The sequence below is a fragment of the Acanthopagrus latus genome, chromosome 20 (genome assembly GCF_904848185.1).
Source record: "Acanthopagrus latus isolate v.2019 chromosome 20, fAcaLat1.1, whole genome shotgun sequence".
NCBI classification, from domain to species: domain Eukaryota; kingdom Metazoa; phylum Chordata; class Actinopteri; order Spariformes; family Sparidae; genus Acanthopagrus; species Acanthopagrus latus.
The window spans coordinates 17,233,910-17,256,019 of record NC_051058.1 but is presented as its reverse complement, the minus strand read 5'-3'; the positions used below and the strand labels follow the sequence as shown (position 1 = coordinate 17,256,019).

Here is a 22,110-nt window from a genome sequence, read left to right as displayed (position 1 = left end):
TTAGAATAAGGGTATAAGACACCTACCAGGAGGGGGACACCTGTTGTTCCTGGGTTCTCTGCAGAAACAAGGGAAAGATGCACAATATGCATGAGGGAATCTGTCACTTGTGAATATTATTGATGAGTTTATTTCTTTTCCTAGCTACAAGTGGTGCAACAAAAATGACTGTGTTTCAATTTAAGTAGTAATAGTGAAGTTACCAATAAAAAACAAAGTGTCAGACTGAAGTTGAATCATCCAAATTATCCAAATGACCCCCATCTGCTGATTCGTTTTCATTAGAATTAGTTGTCATTCTCTCCAACGAGCTAGTTTAGATAAGAAATGGCAGAAAAGGTTATCAACTCCGGGTGTGTTTCCACTAATCGGATTTTATCAGGCAAAAAGGACGACAAGAACATTGGATATCAACACTGTTGGGTCCCCAAGGTTCATTCACATCAGAGGTAACTGGGTTAAAAGCAAGACGGGATGCATTTTCCAATTTTCTTTCGGGGGTGTTTAAGTAATACAAGTAATCACTTTCTGCTTCTGGGCACGATGAAGTTAAGCAACAACAGCCTTATTGAAAAACAGGTCACGATAACATTTTTTTGGTGGAAATTAGTCCGGCTCCGGAAAATGTGTGCCTGTGTGTGCACCTGCGCGCCGGTCCGGCTCAGCCCTGCTGTGGTGATGGTAGCTGCGTTTTCCCAGCATGCCATGAGGGCCGTGCGGGAGGGAGGAGAGGAGGCGTCGAGGGGGAGGCGTCTGCAGGCCCGGGGTGCGGTGGGAGCGAGGGGCGTGAGCTGCCGGGCGAGACTCTGGAAGAGACACCACACGGGAGCTGCATCAACTGGCTCGGGTGACACTTTACAATCAGCATCAGTTAAACATTTATAGTTAATCTTACTTCAGTAATAGGTCAATTAAATGCTGTAGAAACCATTTATAAAGACTTTAAAACATCAGTTGCAACTTAACAACAAACAATTGCTCAATAAGTGGTTCATAAAGTGAAATAACTATCAACTTAAGTTTAATTAACCATAACTGTGAATATAAAAGGGTGGGCGTGAGGCACATAGTACAGCTCAAACACTTTTTACGCATATTTATTTACCTAGAAACTGGAGAACACTGGTCAGAGTGCTCCTCTGGGCGGCCCTGGTTTTGGGTAGGCGAGTCCCCTGCCCCTCGGACACCCTTAACATGTCTAAACCAAACACACACACACACATTTTTACAAACCACCGCAGTGTCGCTCAGACTGCATGATCTCCCTTCTATCCGCTCAGACTTACCAAGAATACTAAACACTGCCTTAACATTTCTGCAGAGTCATGCACAATTGGAGCTTGGCAGAATCAGTCCCGATCACCTGTCTGATTGTCTTGTGTGCCTCTTTTATTCATTTTAAATGAATGCAAATGCAGTAAAACGAGTGAGGAAACCACTCCGAGGTGTTAATGTGGTGACTTACTTTCAGGGATGGCACGTCCATTCGAGAATAATCTCCCACATGCACATACACAGATGTAAGTACATGCTCACATGCACACACACAAACCAACAACAACAAAAAAGGAAACGTACTGGAAGCACACATACATTAAAATATGGATATGACAGCAGGCACTGGAGTCCATGCTGGGGGTGGGGATGCGAGCCTCTATGGTTCCTCTGAGTGTGGTGGAGTTGATGGACAGATAACACGGGACACATGAAGCACAAGGACTCGGAAGAGATGCTTTCAGGTGTGACTTTATTGGAGGTCTACTCTCACATTCACACAGTGATGAAAGAAAAGAGCAAAAAAGAGGTAGAAGGTGAGATGAGAATATTGCAACAGTTGTTAGAAGATGAAGGGCGAGGAGGCAGAGGAGTGGAAGGGGAGGGGAAATGGCTCTAAACGGCAAATCCTGTCCGCAGGATTTACAAGAGGCAACATGATGGATTCATATGAATATTGCATGATCTGAACACAGGAGTGGGGGGGGGGGGGCCCATATCACAAGGACGTGGTCTGGTTGATGACTCCTAATGTTTAAGCCTGATCTACAGCGGGAGAGATGCAACCAGCAGCAAAGAAGTCAAGAGCAGCTAGTTATTCTTTGTACCAAACAAACCAGAGGAGGCTCTTATTTCAGCTTCGACCTCCCTTCTTTCAAGTTTCATCAGTCCAAATCTAAAGCTCATTATGTCACAAAAACACACATGATTAACAGCATGAGAATGTGCGCGTAAAGAGGGCGATGGCGAACACACTGTAGCCGAGGTTCAGTATTTACAATAAACATTCGCAGCTGAGGGATCAGCCATGACAGCACAGAGGGGGCACGCCTTTGCCAGCGGCACTGTGCAAAATAGAGCTTCTCTTAGTAAAATACATTTTCTCTACATCTAAATTCAGTAAATATATACGGCTCAGACTAGAGTATGACTTCTATTACAGTCTACTTGTTTAGAACAGGAGCAACACAAGTTATTATGCGAGTGTAGAATAGCCCTGTTTAACCGAGAAATCTTTGCATGTCATTTCAACAATGGCTTTCAGTTCACAGTGACTAAGAACCATAATAAAAGAATTAAAAAAAAAAAAAAAAGAAAAAAAAGAAAACACGAATGAAAAGATGATCAGAACTCATAGTTATGAGGACAGGCAGTCTTTATTGGAAACAGGGGGTGGGAGAATACAAAAACCAAAATAATAATAACAATAATAATAAAAACAGAAAGAGAGACAGACGGGGGGCAGAGATGGGCAGAGATGGGGGCTGATGGTGGGGCAGTCGGGGTGAGGAAGGGTGGTGAATGCGTGTGTGTTCGTGTTTGTGTCTGCGTGTGTTTTGTCTGCGTGTGTGTCCATGTGGCAGAAGTTAGGAGGAATTGAAAGAGCTCTTACACTCTGCCTTTATGGCCCCACAGTTAATGGGGACAAAGGGCCGGCGCGCGGCACGGCGCAGCCTGATGATGTCACGGCACATGTGCCGGGCCAGCTTGGTGAGGCGGGTGGCCTGCAGCAGGAAAGCCTGCTTGGTCTTCATGGAGGATTTGGGGCTGCCGCTGTTTCGCATCGGCACCATGTGGTTGGACTGGCGAGGACCGTGACTCCGTGAGCGAGGCTCCTGTGTTGGAAGGAGGGAGAGAGCAGAGGACACTGAATACAGCTGAACCCACAACACTGTGTGTTTGTACTGATACTGCTGATTTGTATATCGCATTGTGTCCTTCAGATATTCTGTTATCTTATTTTTCTTTCTTTACGTCTTTTAACATCGTCTAATTATTATAATTATTTTGTTGTAAAAAAGGGCTCTGAACAGAACATGGAGAGAATTTCACATAGGGAGAAGCTTATTTTTATCTTTGCATTTGACAAAACCTTTGACTTGACTTTAAACGCTTCTAAAAGTTTTGAATCATTTTTTCTTTATCATTTTCCTTGTATCAGCAATGCAATCTTATAAAAACATAACATTTTTATGGCAAAGTTGAAACAGTCTGGGCTATTTTGTAAGAGAGGTTTCCACACAGGGCAAAACGATATTACCTATTTTAGAGCTGGGAATAGTTTTCATGTCACATTTGATCAAGTTCCGATTGAATACATGTACAAATAAAAACTATTTTCTCTTCATTTTGGCACTGTCATGATGCTATTAAAAAAGGGGGGGTTACGTAACATTTGAATAAATTCATGTGTGGGTTGTTCACTTTTGCTACACTCACACAGTCCGGATGAAGTCAATAACTGAAGATTTTAAATGTCAAACTAAATAACAACATTTGTAAAATTTGATTGTTTTGACTTCTAAAAACAATGTATCTAAATCACAGCTGACTGAAAGCTTTTTTAAAATTTTCTCTACATTAAAATGTATTTCATTTTTAATGTACACAAATGTCCACAACTCACTGAAGCGCAAACTGCTGAATACTTAAGACTGTTAATAAAATGTTCAGATGTACCAAGTGAAACCTGTTACATGAAGAAAATCCAGACATCACATTTCAGTTTTTAGTACATGCACAAAAAAAGCAACACGTATACAAAATGCGTGTCTGGCTAAAACTGACAGTCAAACAATAAATCCTGACCTCGTGAAGGTTAAATGACACGTTAGCAAAGGGTGTTGACTCAACTGTAGGATACAAAGCTGAATTCCTTCAAAACCCTGAGGTTAAGTGAATATAGACATGTTTGGAAGAGCTGCAGACACCCTGATGTTTCTCAGAATCACCCTCCTCCCCCCACAACATCCCTTGTGTTTTACATCTCTGCCCTCTGACTGAGCTTACATTGCTTGCTGGACTGGGGGAAGTCCTCTCCTCTGGGCCCTCTGCTCTGCTCGGCATCTTCAGGCCGCCGTACTTCTTCCAGTACATCCAGCAGGAAACGCACAGGCGACACTGCATGTTTGGAGGCCCCCACGAGTACCACTGGGCCGACTGCATGGCTGTTAATGTACGAAATGCATTAATGAGAGTTGAAAGCATCGCTGGAGAAAACTGGCCCACAGACACTCAGCATATTGATCTCTCTTTGTCTCAAGTATCTCCCTAAATGATTTAATCAATGTCGGATCGAGTCTCACTACAGGCCTGCTGCTGACTGATGAGATTACCGTGAGTGATTTAAACACCTTAAGAAGCTCTGTCCACGCACCAAACGCCCCAAATTTAAACCATTAATTATGTTCAACACGAGTCAAATCCAATTTAAAGTGAAAATAAAAATGCGTGGCACATTACCTTCAGTACACAGTAATGGCACATGGCAACATAACTTATTAGTAACAGATGCTCACTGTTTTTTTTTTAAAGCAACAAACAACAGGAAGGACACTCAATAGAAATTGTGTAGACATTCAAGACAGATTACATTTAAAGGACTAGTGCTCCAGGTGCAGAGGAACAAGGGTAGCAACATTTAGTCAACAAGTTGACACATCGCATACATCCCGAGTTTCATTTACAAAACAGCACTTAGTGCTGAAACAATTAGAGGAATAATCACTTCGTTAGCCAACAGAAATTTTAACTTATTCCTAAAATCATGTGTTATCATAAAATGATAAAATACTTAATAGAACTGGCCACATGTTGAGTTCATCCTCAAGATAGATAGAGAAAGGAAATAACCAAAGTATCTGCTAAGTGAAGCTGCATTTAGCTCAGTTAGAAGTGCAGTTAGCGGTCCAGAATGGGAGCTCAGAGACCATCGCTAGCACAGGAGCTTTGGACTAAGTTAATATACTCACTTTAGTTGTTATCTCTGCCACAAATACACTCACAACACACAACATCAAAACTGTTACTTTTTTCCACATTGTGTTGACCATTAAATTAATCTCTGAACTGAATAAAAACACTCACCTATTACACCTTTAAAGGTAAAGATTTTCACTTATATTATTACAAAGTAAATATTCAGAGGTCTTAGACTGTGAAACTGTAAATGTCAAGCAGAATAACAGCAACATTAAGCGTGTTAGCCCTTAGCTTTCAGGAACTGGGCAAAGGGGAGATATTGATCAGTGGATTAGTCACAGCTGTCAAGATAAATAACCAGGTGAGAAGTGATGGAAGCATCTCTTCCAGAGTCACAAGAGCTCAATATTGAACAAGAAGTCCTTTGGCTGGCTAACACTGAATTGTTTCCCTTTCATTTATAATTGACCTGTGCTCACAGCCTCTGTGATTCAATTTCACACCTGCAATGCTTGAACACGCACCCACTCGCTCTCTCTTACACACACACACACACACACACACACAAACAAAACTCACTATAGCAGCTCTCGCAGGCTCTGCCCCCGCCTGCTGCGTGGTAGGCCCCGGGGCCCGCTCCATTCACTGTCGCCATTTTGCCATTGGTCATTGAGATCTGGTTGGGGTTGGGCTTGTTACTGTCGGAGAGAAGAAAAAAGGTTTTAACTTCTCGGGGAGAGATTTAAGGCCGACTGAAGCTGGCTTGTGCAGTGCTTTAAATCAAACATATCAATTATGTATGAAACAATGATCATCTGGCAGCTGAAGGTACAGTAATAATACCAACATCTATAAATGTGGAATGAAGTGACTTACTATGTGGGGATATAAACCTGCTTCAGTTTGCTCTCTGCCTCAGCTGCCTTCAGTCTCTTCTGCGCAGACAGAAACACAGAGGATTGATTCGTTAATAACAAAAGAAATCAACAGTTGTCTGGAGACAGTTTGACACCTTAGAGAATTAAGTCTGACAGGCAGCCTGAACACACGACTGAAGGATTACAAAGATAATCATTCAATGTGTCAATGCTTTATCAAGTGTGGCGTTTCCGCTCTTCTAGACACTTTTCACTGATAATCTACACAGCTGAAGTACAGGAAAACCTCTTTGGGATTAAAAAAAAAAAAGGTGATCTCTTCTCCAATCACTTTTGTTGGCTGTTCATCTGAGCGAATCAATGCATGAGAATGGAACGGATTAAGTCTGGGAAAAAAGACCCTCGAGGCCTTCGCTGTGGTATCCATGATTTCACCCATTTAGCACAGTTTTATCCTTTTCTCGCCTCTGCCATTTGTATCAGACATATTCTCGATGAGCAGTCACCATATTAGCCGCATTGGCGCGAACATGGTGACAAACGCAGCTTCATCATATCCAGCTGGTTGTTTTGAGTTTCCTGCAGCTTAAATTCCCTTCACTTCAGTTTACCGTCTCCATACGGGGTCAATCCACCAATTTAACACACAAGTAGTTCCGTTTATTTTTCATTGGGTGTACTTTTCAGTCTGTGAAAACAGCTGTGTAATGTCCTCTGTGGCTCTGGAGTGAGCAACAGGAACTTTGCCAATTTTCAACCAGCATTGTGGCACCACAATTTTCATACTATATGCATTTGAACAATGTTAAACTCTCCAATTTGCCTGCATTGCTATTGTGCCAGCACAAATCAGGCAAAATGTGTCATCTGGTGGCTGCAAGTGTTTCTTTCTACGGCATATACAGCCCAGTTTTATGCGAGGAGCGTCTTTCCCAGGCGCACTGCATGTCACGTTGCACGTCACGAATGCGGCAGAAACCGTTGTTAGTAGAGAAAACAACAAAAGACCCATTGTGAAAGAAGCCTCTGTAAAACGGTGGATGAATTCTTTTGAGTGTCACAACCCCCGCCCAATGACTCATTTCACTGTCATAATTTGAGCCATTCAGTCCAATAACATTTGGAAAGTCTAGAAGAAGCACATGGTTAAATTATTCTATCCACGTTCAAGTTAGCAAGGAGCTAAACAGGAAGTTAGCTGGCTCAGTCTGTGATCCAGAAGGGAAGTCGAGCTTTTTTGGCTTCAAAACACAGGGCTCCACCTCCAACAGTGTCCAGTAATAAAACGTCTTTAATAGACCGCGTGGTGAATTCCTTTACCCACAAAAACTTGGGTCTGCTGTAGACTCAACTGATCAGATGTAAATGCAGAGTTTACACATTCCCATTACACACAAAAGCCGATCTTTGCAGGTTCAGGAGGGATTTTTCACCAGTAGAAAAGGGATATCAGAGACAAGGGCGTTTAAAAGAAAGGGGAGGTTTACTGAAAGATGCTCTTGAGGGGCACTGTGGGAATTGTAGGATCCAAAACCTTTCAAGTCTGAGTGATAATAAAAAACTAAAATTCAACATTTCTCAGCTTCTGCTTCATTGATTTTGAACCTCACGAGTCCTTTAACTGTATGGAAGTGCAATACTAAATCACTTTAGTGCCCATTTGAAAGAAACAGAAGGAGTGTAGCTACAAAAAATGTTTTATAAACATAAATGAAGAATGTAAATGATGGTTTTGTTTCGCTTGTTCTCATAAAAACACAAATCTTTTAGGGGGTTCGACTTCAGAGGTGCACATAATGAATAGAAACAGAAACTTTGTTTACAAGAAAACTCCACAGGGCAACTTTCAGCCTTGGACTCTAAATGAAAAAGTCTTTCAGACGGTTGCAGGAGGCATACAGATTGCATTTTTGTGGTTTTGAAAATTCTGAATTAGTCTCACCTGTTGCACATATCTGTCTGTGGTCTTCCACATGTAGTAGTACTCTATGATACTAGTCAGAGACTTCCATGGCAGCTGCACAAGAGGAGAGGGAGAAGAAGAGTGGAGGGAAAGAGGGGGGCAGACAGAGAGCAAATTAATGATATTAATATCTCATGTTCTTGCCATCTGGGTGCGAAAGCCTTCATGTATATTCATGAGCGAGAGGCATCGTGACCAAAGAAGCTGAAAGCTAGCAGCTTTGCTCGGTTCCGAGCCCCAGAAGAAAATACACACATACTCTCTCTCACAAACACACACGCACAGTGATTCACACATTTAATAAGTATTCATGAGCACCTGGTGCCACTGCATACACCCATATCCTGCCTTTATTGTACAGAAGTGGTAGCTGGTGGGAAGGAAAGTTCAATAGTATCAAATAGTCATCCCCTGTAGGCTTGAAAGGCAGCTGTTAAAACTTGGTAATTTTGTCCTTCACAGAACAGTGTGTGTGTGATCAGCGTGAATTCATGCAGCATGAGGGAGTCCCAAGTTTTCACTGAGGAGGAAGAAATACCAACACATCCCAAAGAAACTCCTCAAATCACATCTGCAGCATAATAAATCTTCCACCGTCCATCAGTCTGTGAAGGAAGTTTGAAACATCCAGATTTTCCACCTAAATACTGCCAAACACACAATACAGATGCAGAGTTGACAAACACGAACAAACATCCAGCTGTGAAGTGAATTGTGCTGGACGAGTGAATTGATAAAGTTTTAATACAACCACTTCTGAACAGCCACATTACAAGCCTACAAAAGGAGAATTTTTCATTAGAGCAGGAACGATGAGTCAAGTAATCGTTAAGTCGATTAAAAAGGAAATTAGTTGCCTCCTATTTTGATGATTTATTATCTGTTTTAGTTATTTTTCAAGTAAAACTCTGAACACTTAAATTAAACGGTGTGCTGCGTTTCTTTGTCATTAATGACGGTAAATGGCTATGTGGAAAGAGTCTTTGTACTCCGGACTGTTAGACGGACAAACAAGGCAATCTGAAGACGTCACATTGGGCTCTGGGAAACTGAGCAGAATTTTTCAAATTGTATAAAACTTAATAACTGATCTTGAAAATAATGAAAAGATGAATCAAAAAGGAAAATAGTAGTTGTAGCCTTTTTTTTTTTTTTACTCTTAAGCTCCCTATAACTTGCTTTGGTGGGTAGATTCACGGTGGACAACATTGCTAAATATCACAAATCCCAGTTCAGACCAAAGATTTGTGACTAGACGAAACTGGTTTAGAAAGCTGCAGGAGGAAGTTGTAGAAATATGAACTGACCTGACTCAGCACTTAGCTTTTCCACACTATTCACTTCCCTTACAATTAATCTTAATAACAAAGTTTCTGTACTCAGACTTTCATCAGGTTATCTCCCTCCCTCTCTCTCTCTCCTGTTGTTAAAATCAATAGTAAGTGAAGTGGACAGATTTAAATTCACGCAACGCAGTCAGCCCCTCGCACCAAGTCAGCCAAATAAGTCAGTTACAAACTGTCAGCTGGTTGGACGAGCAGACGCACAGAATTACAAAGAGTGGTAGCAGGAAAAATGTCTCGTCTAGTCACGTTGGTGTGTATTGGAATGTTTTGCAGAAGTGTTGCAGACTGGCACAAGGCAAGAAGTTGCAGGTTTCAACTAATCTTGTCATGAATCTTTGATCTGAACAGGCGTTTATACAAACCTGAATATCAATTCTAAAATATTTTTATCGCTCAAACACCTACGGCAGTTTTCTGTTGCAGCTGGTGTCAGTCAGAGTCAGGCCAGAGTGTGAGCACAGTTAGTTAGAACACACTTACAAAGTCTTGTCGGATGTCATTGAAGTCTTTTCCGTATTTCTCTAGTGCCTCTTCAAACATGGCCGCTTCCGAGGCGCTCCACTCCTCCATCTCATCCCTGCAGAGCACCGGGCCACCCGCGGGAACCAGTACACTCAGCGCACTGGACAGGTCGTAATTATGACGATGCAGCGTGTCCATCGCATGGAACTGCAGCCAACGGACACAGACACGGGTTATGATCTAATCATTTATGTTACAACCAGGTGCTGCAGGGTGTGCGAGTGTGTGTCCAACTCACCAGTGTGATATCTCGCGAGGCTGCAGCTGCACTCATGTGTAAGCTCGGCTGTCTGACTGAACTGCTGCAGTCCAACGCTCGAGCAAAGGTCCCAACCGCCCTGAAAAATACACGCGAACACACACATAAACAGCCATACACAATACATATAAATCACACAGTACGGGCTCATTGTTTTTTGTTAATTGTTTTTAGCAAATCACCCCCACACACACAAACACACACATGGGGAGCAGAAGAAAACAGCACAAATGAGCCTCCCATTAATCAAACATAGTAATTTATCATTTGAATATTTGCATCATTAACCATAAATCTGTGTTTCTGTTATCAATATTAAATGCCATTTTCAGCAATTGTTATCGAAATATAAACAAATAAATCAACATATAATTTCTGTAGAACAACACATGAAAATAATGAGCCTCACTCTGCAGCTTTTCCTCGAAAAACAACAACAACAACAACAATCTATTACTTTTGCAAATATGCTCACATTATAATCCACAAACAGGAAAATAATGAGGTCTGGGTTCAAAACAAATTAAAAATTCACTTTCCAACACAAATACACTTGAATGATCTGCTTTTGTTTTATAAAGCCAGAGATCGTTCCTCAAATAAATGTCTTCCTCTGAATGGGTGACAGGGTCCAAAATCAACACCTGATTTTCCATTTGGCAGGTTCAATCTCTGAAGGTTGCCCACCACACTGGTGGGTAAATGTGTGTGCCACAACAGTCACATGATGAAAAACTACTCTGAGATTCTCCACCATATTTTGTTGTCACTTACAGACATGCAGTTTCTTTTCTCTGCTGTCTGTCTGTGTCAGAGTTTCAGAGACGGTAGAGGGGCTTCATGGTGCATTCGGGTGCACCATGTAAACTCAGAAATCTACTGACTTATGCTCACAAAGCTTTTTAAAACAGCAAAGTTTCCATTTTGTTCATATTTTCCTTTGTTGAAACACATGGGCCCACATCTGTCACTATTCTTTTGTTTGTTTCCAACAGCACTTTTAATGACTAGATTCCTGAACTATAATCATATCGAATTAACTTCTCAAGAGAAAGATGCTACCCACAAATCTCCAATTGACTTTTTGATGTAAACATTACTATTGTTAATAATGCACCAAACTCCAGGGTTCCTTGTATTAGTCCTCCCTTGGCATCTTCACTCAAATATCCCCGACTGAATCGATATCTAATCATCAGTGGTGATGCCCAGCTCCAGAATAATGGCATTAAAAGATACCAGTGAGGTTTCTAATGCTCTAATACCTTAATACGAAAAGTTTGATCTGTCTGTTCGCGAGGCTAATTGGTTGCAGCTGCAGACTGGAGGAAACAAGCCCATGACATGCTATTATATGATAATGTCTCTTCAGTCGATGTGGTCAGGTGATTGTCAGTGTCCAGGTCAGTGATGACAGGTCTTACCGTGCCACCACTAGGAATTGGTCTATCTGTTTGTTGGTGAGTGGACACTCTGGATCCCACAGCTTCTCTTCTAACTTGGACTGGTCCCTGTCGTCTGCCTCACCTGCAGGACACACACGCACAAACACACACCAGCTTACACATCGAGCCAACATCATATATTATGATCATGATTATAATTATCAACCTGTGAGACTGCTGTATTAACTTTTCTGGTAGTGCAGGTACTATAAACTCTGCACACCCTTTGCTACTATCTTAAAATGTTGATGTACGATATGCTGGTTCTGGACAGAAATTTTAAAAATAAAACTACACTGCTCAGCTCCAGGGTGCCAAAGAAAAAATCTCAGTGGCAGTAGATACCCGTTTACACTTTTTTTGCTTCTTGTGTGAATAAGGCTTATCACGTCAGTCATAAAACCATGTCGTTCATTTTTCATGTCAAGTCTGGACAATCTATAAATAAGCAGTGTTAATCATGTGCTTTTACACCAAACCTCTAACTGATTATACTTTGTACTACATTCCTATTTTCATACTATACTTCAAGAACATAAAGGCTGTAATTATCTCCTTTAGAAGAACAAAGGAGATAAGGAGAGAACAACATTCTCACCACTACCCTTCCCCACCGTCATTCTTTGAGACTGATCACACAAACACACACACTAGATGTTTGGATAATGAGGCTAGAGAAGTTGCTACACCGATCTAGGAAACAAAGCCTTTAGGTCATATTAAATAAATCACAGTGAGCGAATCATGTGCAGTTCTCACTGACCCTCTTGTAGCATTTCAGGTACGTCTGCCTGAAAGCGCGGTCCCACTCTGATCTCTCCTTTGTCGGCCAGGAGGGTCTTCTGTGTCGGGTCGTACACCAGCGAGTAGAAGAATGTATCCTGAAGAAAAACAACACACCAATCAGCCTCCATATTTCAAAGACACAAGCGCTAATGTCAGACTCCTGTGTTACATATTTCAATCTTAAAAGGTGCAATGTGCAGGAATTCTAGTTGAAAACATTAGAAAAAACAACTAAAATTATGAACAGAATGTAAAGAAATGTGGACGTTATTTCAAAGAAGACCATGTATTGTGTTGCAAAGATATAGTTATAGATAATTGTGGTCTTGAGACGTTAGTTAGACAAAACAAGTAATCATCTGGCTGTTCAGACTGTCCACAGGCGTCAGATACCTCATTTAATGCTTTTCAAATCTAAGACTGATTGTTGGACATGTCTTCATGTTCATGTATTGGAACAGCAACACTTTCCTTGTTTTCCCAGCTGTTGTTTAACAGAATTATCCTACTTCACTATCTGTAAAACAGCAACATACTAAAATTAGAAACAAGGTCAAGTTTTAGAAGGAAATTAAAGGTGATGCTGCAACTGCTTGTTCAAGCACTGCAGACGAGTAAAAAGGTAGGTAGTATGTGCTGAATGTGTTGCAGTGGAGATGTAGGTTTTATGTAGGAATATGGTTTTTAGAGTGATGTTAAGTTAATCTACACTTTGCCAACATGTAAGTGCAATTTTAATGTGAAGAGACAGTGTGAGGTTCAACAGTTCATTTAAAGATTTTTAACATCAGAAATGTGGAGCGCAACTCTAAAGAGCTTCAGTCATTTTTACAAAACAAATTTCAAAAGATGGACAGATCCAATAAGATAAAATGTAAGTGGCAATAAATTCAGACTCAAGACCACTTTATGACTCTCAAGGCCCAATAAGTCTTGAAAAGTTGAATTTAATACTTTCTCAAGGACCATTTGACAACCTACATACTGCACATTTTCATTATTATGCTAAAATGTTCTGACCAAAAGATAAATTAAAAAAAATATAACCAGCTGACTGATCAGCAATGAAAGTAATCTCTCTCAGTTTTTGTCATCTGCCATTTGAAAGAGCCGGACTTGACCTGCTAAGAGAGTCTGCTGCAGGCAAACAGCAGTAAAAGATGACATACCTAAGTTGCTTTCCTCTCTGACTCACCTCTTTGTCAAGGTATGAAAGAACTGCTTCGGTCTCATTCAATAATGCGACACTGCACTTCCCCCTAATAGGCAGAGAAGGAAGAAACAAGCACCATGTAAAACTCAGGAAGTGAGCATTTGTCTTTTCATGGCTGGATAAGTGACCGTCCATGGGCACTGCCGGCACTCGATGGTGTGTGTGTGTGTGTCTTTGTACAGTACCTGATGTGTGTCGCGGGTAGACTCTCGTACTGCCGGGAGAGGAAGAGCTCTCTGTGGCGAAGCTGGTGTTTCTGTTTTTCTGTTAGCTCTGTCTCTGTCGGGCTCTCCTTCTCTTCTTCCAACTCCTCTGCAAAAAGGCACACAGAGGAGACAATTACACAACACTGGTGATAAAAAAAAAAAAAAATGGAGTTTGTGTGTCACAAAGATATAACACCAGAATCACGACAGTGGCTTCATCGTCAGATTGTCAAAATCACAAATGGTTTCACCCTCATTCATCTATTTATCTCAAAGACTTCCGATATTTCATGATGCCACCTTCTTCAGATATAAAACAGGGCGGTGAAATGGCGCTCTACAATCACAAACTATTGCTGCCATCCATTAAAGACACTCAAGCTATTATGCTCGGGACTATTACTAGAAATGTATTTTTAAGAACAGCTTTCATCCATAAATACTGGATTAGTTTGCTGCTGCTGAGTCAGCACACAGCGCCAAGAGGCAGATAACCACTTTAAATCACACAGTGCAGGCATATACCTGGATAAATAAACATCATCTGCCATTGGCAACTACTTATTAATACACCAGTTGTTTATCATGAGCCAGTGCTGGCACTGGCGCAGCATCACATCCCTGTTAGAAAAGCCCCAGATTCCCCATTTCCTGATATAAATCACACTTTACGTTGCCAGTATGCTTCTTCAGTAGTGCTTGTTGGATGGTCGAAAAAGCGTTGGAAAACCCTCCTCCCACACCTTTCTGTAACTTTCCAAAACCGACAATCACACGCCCACCTCACAGTGTGATTAGCCCGCTGTGTGAAGGTGAGAAGAAGCCAGGGCTGGAACTTCTCAGTCTAGATCTGTTTTTTCATTCCTGCTACGACTATTTCTGTCATTCTCAATCTGAATAACTGCGTGCGACACTCTGAAGTCTTCCAAGAGAGACTCTCTGAGAACATGCAGCCAACTACTAAAACACTATTGCACCGCCACCTTCCATTGTGACTGTCGAGAATAATTACTCATTTCCAAACAAGTGTAAAACCCACTATGACGTCAGCCATTGATTTGAACATCAGAACATCGTGCTGTATTGAAGAAGATTTCAAACTAGAGATTGAGACCATTGGTAGACTATCTGCTGAGGTTATTAAAAAAGTTGGCCCTTTCCTCAACATAGAATTGGACTTCTTTTCGAAACCAGTGAAGTCGCCCCGTTAGCCAATACAAAGAATGCAGGTTTGAGGCACTTGAAGCACCCCGTCAGAGTTAAATCCTTAAGGTCTGCATATGCTCAAGACAAACTTGTTCATGAAGATGAGTCTGAACACAAAGTGCACTGTTGTTCTATCACAGAACAACGGCCATACCCCACCCAAGGGCAGGGTAGAAAACCTTCAGTTATAAACCGCTTCACACTGGACAAATAACCCACCAACATCTGTCTTTTGTCTTCAGTGGGAGAGGGTCCAATCCTCTTTCATTCCCGGGTCAGTGACTCCACAGTACTCATGGGTGTTCGCTGGCTACAGCTCCTCTCAGCAGTGATGGAAACTTTACATCCACTGGACAAACAAATGTCTTGCCCTTCTCCATCATAAGACAATGACAAACGTTGAAATAAAAGATTTTGGCATGTAAATACTTTTCTATTTGTCTCTGTTGGATTGGAGGGGAAACACGGTCAGTGTGGATGTTCTATCATTCAGTGAGAACCTGAGGTAAGATTGCACATTTCTCTCAACAATAGTATGCTAGCCAACATTAGCCTCAAGCGCTAGAATGTTTACCGATGCCTCTCTCATTGGTTGTTGTGGCCTGCCTCGGAAAGTACCGACATAATCATCCAGAATTTAAACCTCAAACATGTTTGATTTTAACGAGGGTGGCCCCGATGAGTCTGTGAGCGTTTCAGGAGGCTTCAGACCAGATCTGTAATCTGATCACAATACCAGATAATCGGTGCTGGACAGCATGTTTTGAGCAGGCAATCCACAAATGGATGTAAAAGAATAATCACCATTACATTTTCACTGGCCTTCAGGCTGCTGTCAAACGTAACACAGCAGGAAACACAAGAGAGGCAAACTTGTCCGCTGCCAATGGGAAAGGTGGCGATTTGTCTATTTAAGATGGTTTACCCACGATTAAGATAAAAATATGCATAAACAGTCATTTTGGAGGCACAATGGAAATGCAGATGTATCAGAGAAATGGGAATTAACGCCAAAAACATTTGGACAGTTTGTCTTTGAGGTCATTCGTGGCCCTAGTCACATCACACAAAGTGACAGAAGTAAAACCTCTGAACGGCTGCATCTTTGTACCACCCCCTCCCCAAATACAACATCAGAGCTGTACGACCCTTCAACAAGCACTTCAGTTAAAGTGATCCCTTGGCAGCCCACTCCACTGAGCAGTGTCTCTGGTTCACCATCTTTAAAAGCCTCTCCTTATGTTGAGATTGGAGTGCAACGCTGTCTCTCTCTATTTCGGAGCTCCACTTCTACATTATTGGCCGTTCTTACTTTCACCCAACAGACAGCAGGCTTGTTGCTGATTGCTCTCCTTTGATACATCAGAGCTGTGACTGCTGTATATAAAAAGACAGCTAAATGAAACTGAAAGCTGTTTTTTTTTTTTACGCTGCCGTCGCTTCACACTGAAAACTTTCCACCAGCAAACAACTGGAAGCCAACTACAGGAAGTCCAACTCCTATTTGTCACGTTAGCAGCCGGTTGGTAATCTGTCTTCACATCAAGGTGCAGACATTTTTCAAGATTTTGTCAGTGGATATGTACATGTATGTTTCCTTGGTAGCAGTTACAGGCAATGTTTAGTTATAATAAAATCTAACTTCGGGATAATTTTAGTGCCACAAATACATTTCACCTCACTTCTATTGTGTTGGGTAGGCAGCAGCAATTTTGTCAGCAGACACTTTTAAATATTTGCAAATAAAACTAAACCTATCTGCACCGCTTGTTAACAATGAGGTTGGAGAATGTGTATTTCCAGGATTAAGCCCTAACCTGTTAGCTCTCCTTAGAGCCAATGTTAAGCCCTCAGCTGTTGTTTGATCTTGTGCTGCAATGATTAATCAGCTTGACAGACAAAATGGATGCAAATTCTGCAAACAAGGCTCCAGAATAACTGAATTTTTTACCCTAATTTAAAAAAGGTACACATTCAGGGCAATGCACTGATGCTTTTTTGTTTTAGCTCAACTTGCTGATCGGTAGTTTGGTAATAAGTGCAGACATTTCAGCTTTGACTCCTACAAACTGCACATTTTGTTTCATTTTTGTAAACTGGCTGTCGTTTTGTTTTCCCCTTGAAACAATCTGAGCCATAAATTGTGTGAATTCCTTTTCTTTCCAGTGTGGTAGGCAGTGTTAAATGTTATTGTTGTTTCTGTTTCCTCGGCTGACCAGCTGGGAGACGACTGAATCCAAATAGCTTGTGGAATTGGCTGTGATGAATGCATATGTTCCTGCACATTGTGTGGTTTACATTTCTGTGCTTATGGCTGCTTTATGTTGACAGAGTCTAGACAAATCCGCAAAACTGGTTTTCCAAATGGCACAGAGTGAATAGTGTTCAGCCACACAATACATTCCTGTCAGTCTCAGTCGCATATGTTCACTTTCAAAACCATCGCTGGGTCTCCAGCTGCTCACTCATCATCTCAATCACGCTCTTCAGAGATGCGGGTTCACTTTGGCAGAAGGAATGTTTCTTTTATGTCCAGAAGATGATCAATAACTTGTTTTATTCCAAGTGAAACATCACTGGAAACGGGTAAAAGGCTTCCCACACAGAACAGGTGCTGTTGTGATAAAAACACTTTCGCACTGCCATACTCACACTCGAGTTTCCCCTTCCAGAAATAATTGAGAAATAAATGTGAAATACAGATATGAATGGCACCCAAGCACCTATGTATGTGATTAAATGGCTGCACTCTGGCACAATGTTCGACATAGGAAACTAACAAAACAAAGAGTGAATTTAAAATGTGCAAAGGAAACGCTAAGTAAAAGAACACAGCTGGAAATGTCTGCTAGACTGACATGAAGAGGAAAACCCATATTGACATTTTCCATCATTGATGAAGAAAATCCAAATGCACCTGACAACCATATAGTTTCAAAATGGCGCTGTAATGTTGTTGCATTGCATTTACTCCCCCCAAGGGCCATTTTCTCTCATTATCTGCCAAGTAGTTCCCACATTCTTTGATTAGTTGTTTGACTTGTAGGAGGTCACAAAATTGTAAAAAATTAAAAAAATTTAAAAAAAACATCATTGCAATTTCTAGGGCTGGAACATTTTAACTCAACCAAATTAGTGTACAAAAATCCTAATGTGAATGTCTTTAGATGATTTACAAATTGTTGGAGAATTCCTTTTTTTTAAATGTTTCACGACCTCAACTACATGAATCCACTACAAAACTCCAGCAATTTTACACATTAATGTGTGTTTGCAGGTCTTGGAGAATACAACTGCATGCAAGAAAAAAAGTAGCATAAAGCTTTTTGTTGCTCCAGAGGAAGCTGCATGTAAGCTGCTAAATTGACTCGCAGTAGCTAAATTGCATTGTGGGTAACTGCAGTCACCAGGTTTTGAAAAGGAAGAAGAATGCATGGAAAAGAAACATTGATCTGCTGTGTCAATTTTGATGATTTGCTTTTAAACTGTCCAAAATAAGTTGAAAAGTGTTAAAGGAGTGCAATGCTAGACCAGTGGACTGCTTGTCAAAACCTGGTGCCTACCTTACCCACAATGCAACTTTGCCGCTGAGTACATGCATCTTCCTCTGGAGCCACAAGAGGCTTTATACTGCTTTTCTACATATGCAGTGGTACTCTTCAAAAATCTGTAAATACACCTTAATGTGTAAAATTCGTGGAGTGCTACCTTTTACCTGAAGTCCATTAGTGAGCTCAATTCACACCACGTTGTCAGGTACCGTGTTGCCAGCAAATGACATACCTCCGATTTCCCAGAGTTCACGGTGTGGTGCTCAAATGGCCTCTTACGCCTGACCAACAGCCAAAAACCCAAATATATATCTATTTACAATGATTTCCAACAGGGAAAAGCAAAAAACTCTCACATTTCACAAAGCTAAAACAAGCAACTGGAGACACATTTATGTTTAAAAAGTGACTTGCCCCAAAATTATTACCAAATCATTTTCTGTTGATTCATTAGTCAATTAATCAACTGGTTGTTTCAGCTCTACATTTGAGCAAAGTGCATATAAACATACATATCCTGAGGAAACTGTATCATCTCTTATAAGGCTGAATTCTTTAAGAGACTGAAACAAGTGACGAAATACAAAGTCTGTCAGAAGTTCCTACTCACTTGCATGTTTGTCTGCGAGCTGGATGAGGCTATGGGAGATGTCTCTCCTTCTGTAGAAACAAACCACCTTGGCCTCCACATTCCCGCTTGCCGTCTGCAACAAAGAGAGTACAGGGATCCGGGTTGACTGAAAGAGGTGGCAACACCTCCCTGCAAAAGCCTCTAATTTCCCAGGAGACCTGGCGCCTTTGAGTGCTCGTCGAGCTATGCTGCTATGACAGGCTGACCAGGGCAGCAGCAGCGCTTTTGACCGAATGATTGATTGATTGTCTTGCTGTGTAATTATGCCGACAGGCTTAAAGACTCATCTACTATTAAGTGCTGTGACTGATGGAGAGTGAATGGATGTGTGCAAGGCTTGAGAAAAAAGGTTTCCAACTACTTCTGCTGCTTTTCAAAAGGAAGTTGTAGGTAAGAGTAGATGTAATTAATGATATTGTGAATGGACAAAATAACAGAAACACTGCATGATATATTGCAACATGCAAAAACATGTCCATCAAGCTGAATCACCCACTCTCTCTCTCTCAGCCTCACCAAAATCGTCACAGGACGACTGTTTTACACTGCATCATGTTTCCTGGAGTTCCTGTTATTTTGTCCACCCACTTCATCACTTAGGATAATCACATCATCTCCAATCTTTGTTTTATAATTTACAGCCGCAATAAGTTGTTTTTTTCTCAGGCTGATAACTGGCTTGATCTGACACTTTTCCACCCACAGAGTCTGATAATCACATGAATTCATCTGAACATCTTAGTGCATATGCAACACAGGAAATGCCTTTCGAACACGCCTGTTAGAGACGCTTGTGTAGGATTTAAACATAGTTTTTGTCTATTTTTAACAAACACACCTAGGAAAAAATTCAAGACAGGCAGTTTTACAACTGATCAAACATCAGCAGGAAAACATGAGAAGACGTCGCTTTTCAAAACTGGCCTTTGTCCTAAGCCATCTGAACTCCTGCTATGCTCATTAGAATAATCTTCCCCGCCTACACATACACTCCGACAGGTGTGTCCCGAAATCAATGGCAGTTAGGAGATCATGGAACACCTGCCACGCACCATCATATTACAAACACTTCATCACAAAATGCACGCATGCACGCAGGATTACAAAGAGGGGGTTGGGACGGGAACAGAGAGGAATCCTGGCTATTCACCTTCAGGCATAAAAAGGAGTAGTCACACACAAAAAAACGACACGTAAACACCTCATTACCTTGTTGAGTTCTTCTATCCGGCGGATCAGGTAAGGGTTACTTGATGAGTTCTCAAAGAAAACATAATCTGTAACAGAAAACACACACTGGTCACTTCACTGTATTGCTGAATTGGCTGTGGGACCAGGAGAGAAAAAAAATAACAGTCGCAACTTAATTACCTGAAAAATCAAATGCAGTCCTATTCAGAAAAGCCTTCTCAGTTCAAATTTTCTTTCAAAGCAAAACTTGTATCATAAATTACACATTTACAAAAATATTACTGCTCAGATTTAATTGACACCAATTTAACTGTGTGTTTAGTATTGAGGATGTGTTTGCAGTGGTATTGAACTGTGACGTTGAAGTGCTTTTAACCTTTTGCCAAACTGGTTTCTGCATGTGGAGGGAGAAAAACATGAGAAAACAATTCAATATAATGCAGTCCACCACTAACTGGCCTCAATAATAAGCATGAAGTTGAGATCATCTCTGTCCAAAGACAGCATTACAATATCCCTAAATGTGCAACATCTAGCGGGAAAATGAATGATCGTGCCTGATAAAGGAACCAGGAAATGCACATACATGTACATATATATACACTTACTGAAACCAGTAAAACGTTGAGGAACTGGAAACTGGCTGAGTAACATAACATATGTAACACTGAAAACTAGCGGTTTGCCGCTGCAGCAGAGCCAACACTAGAGGCATGTTTATCTATGTAAATGTGAAGAAATAACCCGATCTATCAGCCTTGCTACATCTAGAGGATCAGGTTTAAAAAACAGACAAGAAGACCACTAACAAAACTGAACAATTGTAACGAGCAACCACCACAGAGAATTTCAAACGGGGCAACAGGGCGAAAGCGATTTTCCTGGAAGTGTGCTGAAAGACTTCTCACGGCCTGTGAGCCCGTCACCATACTGTTATGATTTTCTAACGTAAATAAAGTTGAGGACAGGGGTATGTTTCCATCATAAATTTTTCCACTGCTCATAAACAAAAAAAAATATCAGCATAAGCACTACATGACTTCACCTGGCCCCAAGAGATGTAAATGTAGACTGATGTACAATAGCTCTGGAAAGCATCAGGCCATAGAAAAATGCTTCCTCCAAGTGCTGTCTGTAATATTGTAATTACTATGTTTCAGACACATAAACAGTTCGGCAAAGAGGTAAATATGTCAGAGTTGTAAAGGGGGGACATTAAGGTGCGTTCAGTCAGTGCATATAAACACTACTTGTGTCTGCCTCTGGATTCAAACTACAAATATATATATATATACACACATATACACATATACATATATACATATATATATATATATATATATATATATATATATATATATATATATATATATATATGTGTGTGTGTGTGTGTGTGTGTGTGTGTATCCCCTTAGCTGTAATAATTAAATCCAAGCTTAACATGTATATTCCTCCCTTTAAATTGTTGCACATGTGTATTAAGATGCTACACTACAACAGTACTCACAGTAATCTCATGTGAGATTTATTATAATCATCATAACATAAAGAATGTCAGTGCACCAACAAGTTTCAAGAAGGAGAAGTTGGGAGTTTACTAAAAGCACTTGAAGGCAGCAGGGAGGACAAGCTGAGGTGACCATATGGACAACAAGCTGATGCTCGAAAACTGATGCTGATAAATTGTTGTCCATAATGTCACCTGGGTGAAGATGCT

The 22,110-nt window shown here is 41.0% G+C and overlaps 1 protein-coding gene across 2 annotated transcripts in view; it reads right to left on the bottom strand.

Moving 5' to 3' along the window:
* The window catches only part of mta3 (metastasis associated 1 family, member 3), a 30,470-nt gene that overhangs the window by 7,241 nt on the left and 1,119 nt on the right, over nucleotides 1-22,110 (bottom strand). Inside the window, exons 2-17 of one of the 2 annotated variants that reach the window (XM_037081796.1) lie at nucleotides 20,412-20,479; nucleotides 19,182-19,275; nucleotides 13,794-13,920; nucleotides 13,591-13,654; nucleotides 12,373-12,490; nucleotides 11,589-11,691; nucleotides 10,144-10,243; nucleotides 9,864-10,052; nucleotides 8,017-8,091; nucleotides 6,073-6,131; nucleotides 5,776-5,894; nucleotides 4,285-4,442; nucleotides 2,888-3,110; nucleotides 1,106-1,198; nucleotides 645-806; nucleotides 27-58 (exon numbers count right to left, since the gene is read on the bottom strand). In XM_037081796.1, coding sequence (XP_036937691.1) covers nucleotides 27-58; nucleotides 645-806; nucleotides 1,106-1,198; nucleotides 2,888-3,110; nucleotides 4,285-4,442; nucleotides 5,776-5,894; nucleotides 6,073-6,131; nucleotides 8,017-8,091; nucleotides 9,864-10,052; nucleotides 10,144-10,243; nucleotides 11,589-11,691; nucleotides 12,373-12,490; nucleotides 13,591-13,654; nucleotides 13,794-13,920; nucleotides 19,182-19,275; nucleotides 20,412-20,479 — 1,784 coding nt within the window. Of the gene's footprint in view, nucleotides 1-26; nucleotides 59-644; nucleotides 807-1,105; nucleotides 1,199-2,626; nucleotides 3,111-4,284; nucleotides 4,443-5,775; nucleotides 5,895-6,072; nucleotides 6,132-8,016; nucleotides 8,092-9,863; nucleotides 10,053-10,143; nucleotides 10,244-11,588; nucleotides 11,692-12,372; nucleotides 12,491-13,590; nucleotides 13,655-13,793; nucleotides 13,921-19,181; nucleotides 19,276-20,411; nucleotides 20,480-22,110 lie in introns of those variants that run through there. The other variant, XM_037081795.1, reaches the window with a different exon arrangement.